The 15,323-nt window shown below is 35.6% G+C and overlaps 1 protein-coding gene across 2 annotated transcripts in view; it reads left to right on the top strand.

Annotated features, from left to right (window-relative positions):
* The window catches only part of SCAPER (S-phase cyclin A associated protein in the ER), a 168,275-nt gene that overhangs the window by 109,963 nt on the left and 42,989 nt on the right, over positions 1–15,323 (top strand). For both annotated transcript variants that reach the window (XM_042803896.1, XM_032990469.2), the window contains exons 24-25: positions 2,156–2,271; positions 10,357–10,480. In XM_042803896.1, coding sequence (XP_042659830.1) covers positions 2,156–2,271; positions 10,357–10,480 — 240 coding nt within the window. The remainder of the gene's footprint in view (positions 1–2,155; positions 2,272–10,356; positions 10,481–15,323) is intronic.

The raw sequence follows: 15,323 nt of genomic DNA, 5'->3' as shown, positions 1-15,323 counted from the left end.
CTTTTTTCTTAGGTTGGTGGAAAGTGCTGCAGGCGAGGCAGCGGTTGCTGCAGATATATCCCAGTCACACAGGGCTGGGTGCATAGTTGCTGTATTGTGTTGTATCCGAGGTCCCCAGGAGGCTTTTGTTGTTGTTGTTAGAATGGAGGAAGAGGAAGTAAAGGAGGAATATATGAATGGAACTCAGAAATAACTCCTCAGTTAAGGCACACTTACTGGGCTAACTGGACTAAAATTGACTGCTAGGAATTATATTTATCAATTAGCCTGTAGGAAATTGGTGGTTGATTATCTTAACTGTTTGGTGAGTTGGCACACAGATTTCCATTCATTTCAAGCTAGTTATTCCTTTGAAGGTAAACCTTTTGGCTGTCTGAAAATCTACAGACAGTTCGTATGAATTGTGAAAAATGTTTTCTTTTTGAATATCTGACTTCTTTGAACAGTTTTTCCAGAGCTTGGAACTTAAATAGACTATAGATGTTTGCTTGAAAGAATCTTGAGGGAAAGTTGCGTGACTTAAAAAAAAAGTAAGAGGCGTACTCTTGTGTTTATCTATTAATGTCTTATTCTCACAGGGAAAAATGTTTCCCTTCTAAATCATATTGTATCTTGCTCAGTTATATTTCTAATTGTTTCAAAGGAAGATTTTATTGTCAGAGTCTCTAGGAGTTTTTTCTGTTACGCATTCTGTTATAGTACAATATGTTCTTTAGGAACTAATAATGATTGTATTTATAGAGCACTTACCATTTTTTCCCACAGTGCCGAGTGGTTGCAACACTGGGAGGGATGGAAAGATTTATTAACTAAAATATCCTCATCATTGGCAAAATCAAGATGATTAAATACAAACTGCCAGTAAAGTTATACAAAATTAGGAACTTAAAAGTAGAGAAGAAAAAGATTTTACTTGCTTCATTTTAAACAGTAGGAGGTAAAACCCAAGTTTGCAGGAAAGGAAAAGGGTGTGAGTAAGTTCTAAAATACTGGAGCTGCTTCAGCAGAAACTCATTTGCAAACTGTAAGAATAATGCTAAGATGGTATTTAAGTGTAAAATTCTGCTACGTGGAAGTTCAAAGAGGACACTTAGAATAAAGAAAAGCTAATCTTGAAAGCTAGGAACACATATAAGACTAGTTTAAATTGAACCTCTCGATTTATAAACAGCAACATAGCATAATGAATGCAAAACAAACTGGATGTGAAGGTCATACCTCAAAGCTAAAAATATTCATTCATTCTGCTATATTTTGAATAAGTTACAAGCAGTGGATTAGAGAAAGGACGTGGGGAAAGTAAGAATTTGGAGTTGCCAAAGAGAGAAACTACACCAATCATCTAGGTAACATTTTCAAGCTTGACCTCTGTAGTTTCCTCTAACTGAAGCACAACCAAAAATCACATCCAGATATTTAACCCGATCGTTAAACTCGAAGCAGTTAACTTGAGAAGACAGAACAGCTAACCAACCTGTATCCTCAGCAACATGTCAGACAACATTTCTCTCTCCCCAAGATTAAGGATAAAATAAGATATCTGACTGGTGACAGTCAGGCGTTCTTCCAGATCAGCAACTTAGCCTATGGGGTCCGTGTTCTGTAAAATAAGTAACCAGGTATCATCAGTGCAATGATGGCACTCTTGCTTTAAAGTGGTCTGCCTAAACTGTTTTATGTTTTCAATGAACAAATCAGGGAACAAGCCTGGAGGTTGTCTCATTTTGGAAAAGCTTGTAAAAAAGAGGAAGTACGCATCTAGATTGTCTGTATTCTTCAAATTATACGCAAAGCAATAAAGTATAGCTGCAAATATAAAAGCAACAGATAAAGATTAACTTTATTAAAATCCCTGTAACGGTATGTCATTACAGAAAATATGGTATTCAACAGAATTACCTATATAGCATTTGATATGTATATGTGATCTCTGAAAAAAATAGCACCTGTGAATTTCAACTGCTGCTCTAAAGAATACTCTTTCCTGTGCACTGGCAGTGAATTGCTCTTTTTCAAAGGTTTTCAACACGATAAGTATGTGTATTAAGAATTTTCTGCATTGACAAAACTCAGGACAGTTGTCTGTCAGCCATATCTTTTATGTGGGAGTTTCTTTAATTTCTGTTGGTTCTCTTCTGTGTTTGTGTTTATCTAGAACACAGCAGATCAAATAGCATTTCGGGCTGCAGGAGGACTGACTGCCCTTGAAAATGTTCTTCAAGCAGTGACTTCTCCCACTAATCTGAATGCAATTTCACGGATTCCTTCTAAGTAAGTGTGATCGGTCCTTCATTTGCTACTTAGAATCACTAGGATATTTATTTCTCGTCTGCTGCTTCACTGCTTATTCTTCTCATAGTCCAGTGTTGCACTTCAAAGAAAAAAATTGTGCTGTACTCTATGCTGCCATGGAAGGTGAAAGACATTTCCACTCAACCTCTGGTTTTCCAACTTGGTGATTTTATTTCTAGCTGTGATACATTGAGCAGTGGTGTCCTTAGTTGTACAAAATGAGAAGAGAAAAAACTGTATTAAACAGAAGAGGACGTACATATCTTTTAAACTTAGTCTGTAAAGATCTCTAGTGGGAAGTGGGGGTATTTTTTAAGGTGTTGTAATTCACAGGAGGCTGACGGCTTTTAAAATGAAACGGTTGTGTGATACTGCTATCTGAAAGGGCTTCTACAAACAGGTAAATCAAAATTCTTGTGGATTAGAGGAATTCCTCTTTATAGGACATAAGAATAGAAGGGTTTAAATGTCTAATCCCCCCCAAAAAAAGGTGGTAACTAAACAGAATGCCTGCAAAAACCTGATAAGTCAAAAGCATGCTTTTTTCCCTAATCTCCAACTGTAATTTTTATCCATTCAAAAGCACCTAGGTCCTTGCAGAGCAGAGCTAGGCATGGTTTCACTACAAGAGGAACGAAACCCAGGATATCCTGTTGTATACCATTGTCATTGTTTGTACATAGGTATCTTTTAATATTATAATGATTGGAATTTAAGCGCTACGTTGTGGGGGTTTGGATTAACTGCCCATTATGTTACAGGACAGGTGTGAAGTTCTAGGAGAGAACACCAAGGAAGAAACATGCTTTTAATATTTTCACTTTGCCTTTCAAAGAGAATAAAATCCGTACCTTCCCACTAAATTATGCAGAATGCACTTGCTGCAAGTCCAGCCAGCTCCACTGATGGCCAATCTTGAATTAGTCCTGTGGTGAGTGGCTCAGCAGCAGCCTTTGGACTCGTTAATTTGCAGACTCTAATTCTGAGTTACCCTCATCCATGTGGGATAAACTTTGCAAGGGAAAGGGCTGCACTGTGTGGCCACATAGAGCTTAGCTTAAGTTTAGCTTTAAATTCTTAGAATGTGCATCTTCTATGCATCTTGGATGTTTGGTCTTTTGTTTTAGGAATAGTCTCACTTTGGCAACCTTTGTTGAGAAAGTTTGAGAATATTGTGCTTACATTACTGAAGACATTTTGTTTGAAGTTTGTTAGACAGTGTGAGGATGTGTTTATTTACCAGCACATGAGTTACTTTGTGAACTAAGCCCCACATCAGCTACATTTGTATAACAGAAAAAACATCCAAGGAGATTTATCAGAGGTTCTTGTCTCTGCGGCTGTTACTGTCTATCTCATACCTATTTCAGATGAGTATAACTGGTTTCTCAGATTCCGGAGCCTATTCATGACTGAATTGCAAAAAGAATTTTGAAACCTTTCAAAAATTCTTTAAACATTGTTTTATTAACACAAGGTTTCAACTGTCTGTATTTCCAAAAGAAGCATCAAGGCAGCAAGGAGATTAATATAAACTATTCTGACAGCTTTGTATGTTAAAAAAAACTACTGAAGGAACTTAGCTCCACTACTGAAATACAGCGTTTCATTCAACTTTGCAGCAAACTGCAGTCTCCAGTTTATAGGCATCTGAAGGTATTGTAGTTTGGAAGCTATACATCAGGTTGCACACCATTTAACACAGGATCTTGCTTTCTAAAGCTAATTGCTCTTGCAGTTTTTTTCTGCAAGGGTCTTAACTGATTGAGTCTAGCTTACAGAGCCTAGAGTCTGCTGGAAGTGTCGCGGTGAAGTTGGTGTTGCGGTATGTGATGCAGAAGCTCCTCTGTTGTTATTTCTGTGATTGTCTTTCTGATAGGGAAGGACATATTTTGTGCAGAATTTGCAACTCAACTGTCGAGAGCAAGCAATAGTTCCAGAGGGTGGGACTTCCTGTGAGTAGTTTGAAAAGGGCACAAGTGTGGCTGGTTTAGAGAAATCATGTTAATGCGTATTCGTATGGTCTCACTGAAAGTTTTTAAGAAATTATTCAAGCGTGTTGCTTTAAATACAGACTGTTTGAGAGAGTTTCAAAACCAAAGGATAATGATAGAGTATATTTAGTTCTTTAAATGAAGAAGAAAATTTGTATCACGTTTCTACTCATTTACTTTTTGAAATGAGTTTGAAATTATATTTCTTTTTTTTTTTGTGCAAATATAATTTACATCCTGACTTCTGAAACTTTGAATCTAGTGAAGCAGCACAAAGCCCCATGGAAAGAAGTTAAATTAAGACCCTTCATTAATTGCCCTCCAGTCTTCCCCTAGCCAGATATGTTTTGCTAAAGAACACTACAGTACTTAAGTTTGCTTGTGTGCTCTTGGAATATTTAACCATTTATACTCATCTTAAACTGGGAATTTGTCTGTTGTTTTGTGACAAGGATAAGCTATTTACAAGTAGGTGAGGAGATTACATGGGCTATTATCTACATCTCTCTTTCCCCAAAATCCTGGCAGTATGGTACAGCTCAGAAGTTTAATCCCATGTCTACAACACAAAGCTTTATTATCAAAAGATTAAACAATATGCTTGTTTTGTACTGCTGTCCAGATTGGTAGTTAGAGCAGCAGGGTGGCAAATGCAGTGAAAAAGATGTGACATTTATGAAACAGATGATACATTTGGTGTTGGGGCAATTTTTCTCCCCTTCAAATAAATCACTGACAAAGGAAAAGAGGAAGCAGTGGATTATAGTGAGTTTTATTATTGGTGTTAACATACAAATTGATGTCCAGCCACATTATTTCTTAAAGTAGCACTTTGTAATTTTCCTGAATTTGTTCAGTTAGCCACAAAATAAGACATATTCAGCAGAATTTCAAGAGGTTTCAGAGTCTTATGGTGTTTTTCTTATGCTTCTACTGAAAAGCAAATGGGAGCTGCACAGCAAAACAATTTAATGTCTTAAGATCAAGACCAGAAGATGAGTTTCATCCCCTGTGTTGCCTTGCATATTTGCTATGGGCAACTCATTTAGCCCCTTTGTGCCATGACATGTTACTGGCCTTGAAAGTTGTAACAAATCCGCTAACAAATGAGGTTTGTAGGGTTTGTTTAATTAACATTTGTGAAATGCTTTGAGTTCCTTGGGTGACCATTTTTTAAATAGAAATTAGCAGTAGTTGTGTAAGGAACAAAGGAGGACTTTTGTTACAAGTTAAGACATGATTAAAGTTGGATTTATTATAATGTATCTTCTTTATTCATACAATTTCTTGCATCATTTATTGAAAGAAATATTGTCAGGGTAAAAAAGCTCAAACCGTAATAATATACATAAAAAGCAAAAAGTAGTGCCTGCGTAATGTTGTGGATGGCATTGATACATATTACTTTTTTCAGTAGGAACTGTTTTGAGCTGGAAACTGGGTTTATAGCTTGTTCTTTGTAATTTGCACTTGGTTTTATGAGCATACATTTCTTAAGCTGTGTTGTTAGTGTTCATGCAGTTCTATGGCATTGTTCACAAATATTTTTACAGAAGGTGCAAAACAAGGTTTCTTATTTTCTTGTAAGATTATTCCCTTTAGAGAAACAGTCATTGAAAACGAGCAGTTGTTACAGGGACATGAAGATACTCTAAAGATAATGACCACTGTGCAAGTTCAGCATCTGAAACCTGCAGCATCTGTCTCGTCCAGGATGGGTTGTTCGTGCTGTCACAGAGCTGGCTTTCGAGCTCTCAGAGCTCAAGAATAAAGCAGTGTTGCCCTCCCGTCCAATATAGGGACAAGCTTTATTGTTAGAAGTTATTTTATTGTTTATAACAATATTGTTTATAATAGTATATGTTGTTGGAAGGAACTCTGAAATGTTACGAAACTTTTGGATTGAGAGCTAGATCTTGCAATGAAACAATTGATGAGCCAGGGACTGGAGAATTTCTGTAGAAGACTTTCAAACTCTATCACACCTGCAAATGTTGGGGTAAATTAGTTGTTTTATTGTCACTTGTCATGCAATATTTTATTCATAAGTACAGTAACATTTCAGAATGAAACTGATCTATTTTTGCAAGTGTCTTGAAGGAGAAGTGATGCTGAATTTTGTCTTCTCTGTATTAATTGAGACTAGATTTCAGCTGGAGCCCATTTTTTAGTCGGCTGTCCTTAAATAATGTAAAACACAGACAAAATGGTAATTAATTATGACTCTCTGAGGGTTCCTGATCGTGTAATAGGCCCCATGAATGAAGTATAAGGGCCTATATATATTGTGTTCAAGAGATAAAATTGGTATTTCTACCTTAAAATCAATTTTTGTTGTTGTTTTAATCCATATTCTTACCTTTGTGGTTCTTTAACCATTCCACTCTACAGCCATTCTGTGCACCATTTTTCATTAATAGCTCACCTCCCACTTCCTCTCAGCTCAGCTTCTTAATACCAATACCGATCACATTCTTTCCCTGTCAGAGTGCTGCATAATATTCAAACTGGTTAAAAATGAGCAGTTCACTACTGAATTAACACATCATAAATTTCATGTTTAAGTTTGTATTATTCCAGTGCCAAATTGAGCTTTTGGCATTATTTTCTTCATTGATAATCAAAGTAGATTAATTTGTAATCTTCAGAAGTTGAAAGTAATGTGAAAAAGCTTTACACTTGAAACCAGTTAATTTTTAAATGTTGAGGGTGCCCTGAGTTTTATAAGGCAAAAGGTGTGAGTTCTCACCTACATATCCTGGTGCACTATGGTGGATGAGTTTTGCATGGTTGGATACTGTTGCTGCCTCGGTGTTTTGAATAAAAGTTACAGTTTGTCAGCTTGTTTATATCAGGCAAATTGAGGAAAGTGAACGTGCTAGCATAAAAGAAGATCACATACGTACATATAAAATGTTGAGATCTAGCTTGAAAACATTGATTAAAATGAATCCTCTTCCTGTTTCTTGGTACTCATGTAAAATAAATAGAACATACAGATGCACATTTTTGTCTAGTTTAAAGACAGATTTCTTTTTTGGATCAAAGTTTGTGTACCATAATGAGTGTTTTTATAATTGGATTTTCTCTAGAGGAAAGCCTGACATAAGAGGGCAGACTTATGGTGTGGTTTGAGTATACATGCTGTCTGACATAGCTTTAAAGCTGATTTGCAGGTGTGATACAAAGTTTAGAGCAACATCAGTAATTGATAAACAGCTGCTTCACGTGAGGCCTCATACTTTACTATTTCACTTGATTTTGATAACTCCTGAGATAAAAGTTTTGGAATTAAGAGCAGTTAGAGCTTCCAACAGGGGGAAAAAAAAAATATATATATATAAAAATGCGTTGAGTTTTGTATCCCTGAGGGTTTAACCGGTGGTTAAATAAAGTTCTGACTTGACATTCACAGCACTGCGCTTGTCTCGGAGACCTTGTGCGGAAATGGTGACAGTTGACAGCTGTTGTTCCCTTAATAAGATTAAAGTAAAGAAATTAGTTGTGCTGTCTTTAATCCACCATTTAACACTGCAAACCACCTGGGGACAGCTTCTGTGCTGACACTTCCAATTTTGAATAAAAAAAAAATTGAGGGACTGAATTATAGTTCAGAGTGTGCCATGATGAGAATGTATTTAGACACACCGTAGTTAGAAAGCTTATGTTATCAATTAGAAGAACCCTCCTTATTGTTGTGAAAAATTAATTTGACATCCATTTGCTTACGTCACCTTTTCAAATGCATTATAGGAGTCTCTGAAAATGCAAGCACTTTTTCTGACATGAGATTCATTTGGGAAATACAAAAGCATGATGCATTATTACACTGGAATTTGTTCTATATATAAAGCGGGAAGTTTTTGTATTTTCAAATGTAAAATAAATTATCCTCTTGGGAATTAGGAATCCCATTTATCAAAAGACATTGCAGCAGTGAAATAACTAAAGCACATCAAAAACTCTGAAATGCTGTCAAAATTATAAGTTAACCTACCAACTTCATATTTGACACTCTGGGTAAATTATAATGTTTATATTTAAATAGAATTAATCTTTATTTTAGAATAGCTGATAAAATGACAGATGCTGATTTAAAGCCACTTCTTAACTGAAAACAGAAACTACAAATACAGTCTCATACCTCTCTCTCCCCGTAAACACACCTACACAGGGGAATAATCTTCCATGAAAAGTAAAATAGGTGCCTAATGGAAATTTTTTTTAGTATTACTGAGGAAATAAATACTTTTATATAGTCAGGTTAGGAAAAGAGAATCCTGTTGCAGGGCAAGTTTTAAAAATTGCACATGAAGCATACTACTTGAATCATGTATACACGTTACCCTTGTAGAGTAAAAATTACGTTAAACAGGTAAAAAATAACCTGCCTTTGATCAATAAATAATGATTTAATATTGTTTTCTGATGTGAACTGCATATTGAAACTGATTTAATTAGGCACTAGAGTGAAATTGATTACCTGTACAGTAAAATTAATATAACTGGTAATATGGTGATACTCAGAATGTTAACAAAGGAAATATATAAATGTTCTCGATGTTTTTGGAGATCAAACCAAGCAAGCTAATGCTTCTTTTTTTTTTTTTAATGCAAAATTATTTCTCCAGATGAAGAAAAAGACAATCCAGAAATGCAAACGAAAAATATATTACTCTAAATTTTCTGCTCTCTGAGCATTTCCAGCTTTTCTTGTCTTGAGAAATACAATGTATGTATATAAGATGCTTCCATTTCAACTTCGGCGAGGCATGCTAAGTAATCAGATGCCACAGCAATAAACATGGCAATCAGTAAAGCAGCCTTCCATTATGTAAATAACTTTGTTGTTTCAAAAAATATTTTAGGAGAAAAAGAAAACTTAAAATTCAACTCTCTGTTTTTAAGTATGTTGAATTAGTCTGCGGCTTCTTCTGTTAAATACCAGCTTTGATTCCTGTATGATAACTTGTTTGTTGCAGTCTCACTTTTGTATGACCTTTTGACAGCACTCACAATTTATTTTCTTCTGTGGAGCTCAATTGAACTTAGTCACATTTTTTCACATGTTTGGTTTACTTAAGACAAACAATTTGAATTTCTAGCCATCTTTATTTATTATTGTATATATTTATGATGCATTTGTGTTGTGTCTCTGTGTGTCATACTTGTGCAGTAACAGTGATAGCTTTTGTAGTAAGCAAAGTTCAAGAAACTAATTTTGTGTTTATTCTGAAATGGTGTTATCCATAGTCAGATTTATCTTCCCTGCGAGTATATTCTATAGGACTGGTCCCAGCTTCCCTGCAAATGCTGTTTTGAGAAGAGCACTTGAATTGGTGTAGATGGAAATCACTGCACGTGATGCAAAGAATCATTGGTCATGTTTTGTACACCTGGAGCTTCCTGTGACTTGTTATGTTTATAATTTTGTATTCTTACTGTTGCAAACCTATTCTCTCTTCCCGCCAGCCATAGGCTATTGTAGTTATACACTAACAAAGGCTCTGTACAGTAGTGGTTCACAGTATGTCAGCAGAAGTTTTTGGACAGGAATTTCACCTGCTTAGTTTTGCTTCCTCAGTACAAATTACTCATTCCTCGCCACTCCTTGCATTAGTTCACAGGCATTACACAATACCTTCTCCCCAAAGCTGGTGCAGGTATACTGTGAATTACAGGTGTTTTTTTCTTGAAGGTAATGCTAGGAAAGGGACCTTATACCCAAATTACTTGTGTGATATAACTATAATCCACAAGAAAATACTATTACCTGCCTAAATTATGAAATTAGCTGATATTCTGTGTAAGTTTTGTTTTGAGTTTTGAATACTGAAGAGTCCAGTAGCCATACAGTGCATGACTTCTCATAAGTATGACTCTACTGTTTTGAAGTTATTATTTAATTGATTTTGTGTAAACTTTTGGTTCTGTTTGGAATCCCAAGTTTAAGAAAACAAATCTGAATTGCTGAAAGGTTGTTATGTGATGTGCTTCCATTTATTTGCTTTTAATTTACTGAAGAAAGTAAAATTCTGGGTTTTCTTTTTCTTTCCTTCTGATTTTTTAGGTCACTCTGCAATACAGTAAATGCTTACAGCCTCACCTGCAGTAACTGCACAGAAAACTGCACCTATGTTCTTTTTAGTAATAGGATCACTTTTCTCATGGACCTGTTGATACACCAGTTTACGGTATGTAAAATAGCTATTTTAATTTAGAAATTCTTGTATGCTTCACAAACAGAGTAGTTAGACTATAAGAACACCAGACGATATATGAAAACAAAGGCTCAAAAGCATAAGATTCTTTTGTTGAATGTATTTGGTAACTGTATCTACTAAACTTCTATACAAACGGATATAACTGCTTCTGCTAATAAATTCTGCAAAAACATACGCACCAGGAACTCTGGTGAGTGGGCAGTGTTCTGTCTTTAATGCTTTCTGAGGTTTTATTCTTCAATTCACCCTATAGTAATATTTAAAGCATAGAATGTTATGAGTTGTCCATTTGCGTTTGCTTCTTACGTGTTTCAGTATTGGGAATATAAATCAGGTCAATACATTGCTGTAGTTTGATTTGCTGAAGTGCTTAAATAGCAGGAAATTTTAACTGTGAAAGTTTTAGTTTCCCAATGTTTCATTTAATTTGAAATGCCATTAAATATTTTATTTGAAAACTCATTTTTAATTCATAGTGACCTGCTCATCATAAGATATTTAGTCGTGGTTTTCTACTTATAAATTGTATGTATGTATTTTCATGAGCCAAGCAGTTTGTTAATTGAAAAGTTATGTACATACTTTAAATAATTCAAATGACGCTGTTAGAATCAACAAGCCATAGGACTGTTGACGAACAGTTTAAAAAGATAGTCTGCAGGTCCTTGACACAAAGGAAACCCGAATACAACCTGTGCGTTCTCCTCTAAGTAGCTGCCAGCTCATTGTTCTTCACCAAATCTTTCCAAGAGGATTCCAGGTATTAGATTTCAAATACACTCAGTGAAAGGTGCATGTATTGTGCCGGGCCAGTCACAACACTGCTGGCTCTCTGCAGAGCGAGCCAGAGCACCGGCTCCGTGGGTAATTACACAAGAGATGAAATCCTTCAGCACTTCACAAGCGACAGGATTCATTCTGATGCCAAACACCTTCCCTTTTCTCAGTGTAGCACTGTGCAAACGACCTGCACTTTTCCTGAAGAAATAGAGAGGCTATTTCTTAGGAAATGTTGGCCACCTAGGGATCAGAGATACTGCATAAGAAAAATTTACTACCCTTAGAGCTGTTTTCAGTCTGTTGCCAAATACTACCCTTGAATTACAGCAAAACTGTAATTAAAGCTTAATGTTTCCCATGATCCACAGTGGACTTTTCTTTCCTATGCATAAAGTCTCTTATGTTCTCTTCAGGCAAAATTGGCCCCTAAACTAGGATATCTTCGTAGTTCCATAAAGTACATATTTAAGTACTAAAAAAATAAATACAGTGCTGCTTTTCTAACTCTAATTTTTCTATCTTGAAAATATAATAAATCAAAATACGTTTGGATTTTTCTTTTTTGTCCAAAAAAAAAAAATGGACAGATGGAGAGCACTTTTTTTTTAATTGGATCAAGAGTTGAATACCAAAATATTAAAAGACACCCCTCCAGAGAATTTAACTGCCTCCAGTATTCCTAGTTTGGTGAGCTTTATGATGCTGCCTTTGACTGTGTTGTGTGCAATTCCACTTAATATTGGAAAATAAACACCAACTAATACCAGGAGTAGTAAATGAGAATGTATATTTGCAAGGTTTTAACAGATTGTTAAACAGTATGGCAATATTTGCTGAATACAGAAACAGAAAGAATCCAGTTTTGAGAAGCCTTTAAATATATTCTTGAATACAGCCAGTATGAACCTTATTTCCAATCAATTTAATGTGGTTTTAGTTTTGTTTTTGTTCATCAATCGAATGCAATGTCAGCTTCGCTTTTGCTAAAACTCAGAGCTATACATTTTAAAGAATAAAATTTAAAACAACCACTTCTCATTGGTGACAAAAGGTTCATTTTTCTTTACACACGTTTTTCTCATTAAAATATTACTTGAAGAATTACTAAAAAAACAGCAATATTTTTTCTCCAATGAAAGCTTGGGTACCAGAGGGAAACGGCAGCAAAACAAATGGACTGTATTTTTCCTTTTTTTTTTTTTTTTTTTTTTTTTGATGACATCTAGCCTGCACAAGTTAATTGTTAAAAGTGTCCTGTTTAGACCTTCCTTTATCTTGTACCTAAACAGACTGGTAGGAAACCTTCTGTAGACTTTACTTACCATTTTACCTTTCTCAGCCTCCTTAGCTCAGGTAACAACACCTAAGCGGGTATCTGTTGAGGTCAGTAGTCATGATTTCTGATTTCGGTGCTTAATGAATCAAACCAGCATTCATAGAAGTCTTGTGGTTGAGTTGTAACTTTTTTTTATCTTCAGACTGCCATCTCTGCTCTTCTTTGTCTACTGTACCTAGAAGGTAGTTGCTAAAGTATGAGGACTTTTCTAATTGTATAGTTTGGAAGGTTTCACACTGAAAGAAACCAATAAGTGAAGCTGTAAGCATGTAAGGAAGTTTTTCATTTGGAGGGAGGTGGTTCTACTCAAATGGCAGCTGTCATGTACTTTTCCATTAAGATACCTGAAAAAGCCATATATATAAACTGTTCATATCTGTGCTTCCATTTGTAAATAATTTTATGTTTAGTAAGCAGATTGGGGTTTGGGTGGTTTTTTTGGGGGTGGGGGGGTGTTGGGTATCTGTCCTTTTATGATTTCACAAAAGGAAAAGTATGACAGTTTGTTTTCTAACTATATGCTCTCAGATAGATCAAAGGGAAATTTCAAAAAGCTTTTGAGAATAACAAGCTTGACAAGTACACCTTGTCCAGTAAAAATTCTTAAAAGATTTTGTTCATTCATTCAGATCTTTCTTATCATAGCGTATCGTACCTACTGTTAACCAGTCAAAGCATAATGCAAATCAGTGCTCATTATGAATTAGAAATTGAGACATTCTTTTGTTATATTTCTCTGTTTACATAAATATGCAAATTTACCTGGATTCTTTCTTCATTTTTGAATTGTATACAACGTAGAATTACAAATCACTAGTTTGAGATAGACAGTGCTATGCACTTCATTTATTCATGTGCATTATTGCTAATATCCTGCACATGCAATAAAATTTGTAGACTGTTCTTCTTTCTATTTAAGGTTAATTGCTAACAGTTAGAATCAGAATATTTTTATTCCTATAAGTAGATTATTTTATGTAAACATGCAACGTATAGGCTTGATTTCAGAATTTAAAAGAAAAAAAAAAGGTCTTGCCAGTCTCTCTACAGCAGTCTGACTTGCCAGAGTGAGTTGCCATTTATAATTCATTATAATTTATAATTTGAAAAATTTGAAACCGGATCACTATGGTTATTTATTTAAGGCAATCTTTAAAGGCATAATATCTGAAAATTCTAAAGAAAGCATCATCAGTGAACATAAAAACATCTGAAATGAACGTTGCGATGTAACTAGAGATCAACCAAACATAGAGATCAAAAGTGAGTTGCTCATTACATTTTTCTTCTCTGAGATACACTGCTTAAATCTGGATGGTATTGTAGGCAAATGGCATGACGTACAAACACTTTGATTAGGTTTAAGTTAACGTGGCTATCTAATTTTTCTCCACCCTTTCTTCACTGGAATGTGCTGCCATTTGATTTGTGTGCCTCCAAATGACAATATACATCCTATCCCAGTTGCTAGTTTCTTAACATTTTGTGGTCAATTTTTTCATCTTCCATACTGCAACAAGGCAGGCAGCTTCAGCTACGAAGTTTGCACTGATTATAACAAGAATTGTAAAATCAAAGGCACGTACGTGCTTCTCGGCTGTTCTGGTCTGTTTTGAAGTTCCATTCTGCCTCCCTGGCATTCGGCCGTTGTGGCACTGACAGGACTCCTAGCCCATAAGAACGAGACTTTGTGAGGAGTTTCTGCCTTCCAGGTCACTAAGAGATCTAAACAACCTGTTCTGCCTCCAGTTTTGGTTCTAGTTGGAGACCTCAGGACAAGCACCTGGAAGTATCAAGCTTGGCAAAAAAGTACCTCAGTTAGATGTCAGCTCTGTGGACCGGGTCATTTCTAATGCAATTCTGTCAGTGGTGGCAATGTAAAAAAGCACAGAAACTTCATGGCTTTTTCTTTCTTTTGAATAATGTAACTTTTAACAGACCAAAAACTTGTATTTTGTTTATTTGCTTCAGTAGGAAGCCAGTGTGTTAATCTTGCAGTAAATCCTGAAAATGGGGCTAGAGTAGGAGAAATAATGACATATTAAAGTATTTAGGGGTAGGTAATTTTAAAAAGTGGAACCTTCATCTGGAACCTTCTTAAGCCCATAGACTTCTTGGGCCATTTCCATTTCTTTAGTTCACTAGTTACTGACATAGAAAGTCTGACATCCTGTAGATACTATTTTGAAGGTGTGTTTTCCAGAGTGGTTTCGAGAGAAGCCCGATGACTTACACATTCAAAAGCACAAAATCACCGCTGTCGATGGGAGAAGAATAGAATGTAAGTGATCATATTAACAGAAATTGGGTACTTCAAAAGGTTTGAAGACTTTTCATTTAGGTTTAACAACTCTGTATTTAAAATTCTTCATGGCTATGAAGGATTATGGTTTTTACGAAGGCAAATAAAAACATAAATGTGTTTTCAGTGACAGAGCTCTACATTAATAACTGGAAACTGTTTGGGTTTGGGGTTTTTATGTTGGCACAGAAAAAAAATGTGCTCTGATATGCTGAGGTACTTTCAGTGTCATGATTCAGAATGGAGTAACATCCTCAGCTATATTAAATTTGTGCCTAAGTGCTTTACTGGATTGGGGCCATATTGTTCGGTGTCTTGCAGGATTAAGTCCTAGATGCTGGGCAGAGCTGAAGAACTTATGGCAGCTCTGCACAAGGAAGGGAATCCCTACACAA

The sequence above is a fragment of the Tyto alba genome, unplaced genomic scaffold (genome assembly GCF_018691265.1).
Source record: "Tyto alba isolate M040663 unplaced genomic scaffold, T.alba_DEE_v4.0 Super-Scaffold_41, whole genome shotgun sequence".
In the NCBI taxonomy this organism is placed as follows: Eukaryota; Metazoa; Chordata; class Aves; order Strigiformes; family Tytonidae; genus Tyto; species Tyto alba.
Note: the sequence above shows the minus strand (reverse complement) of the source record. Positions and strands in the feature narration are given on the sequence as shown.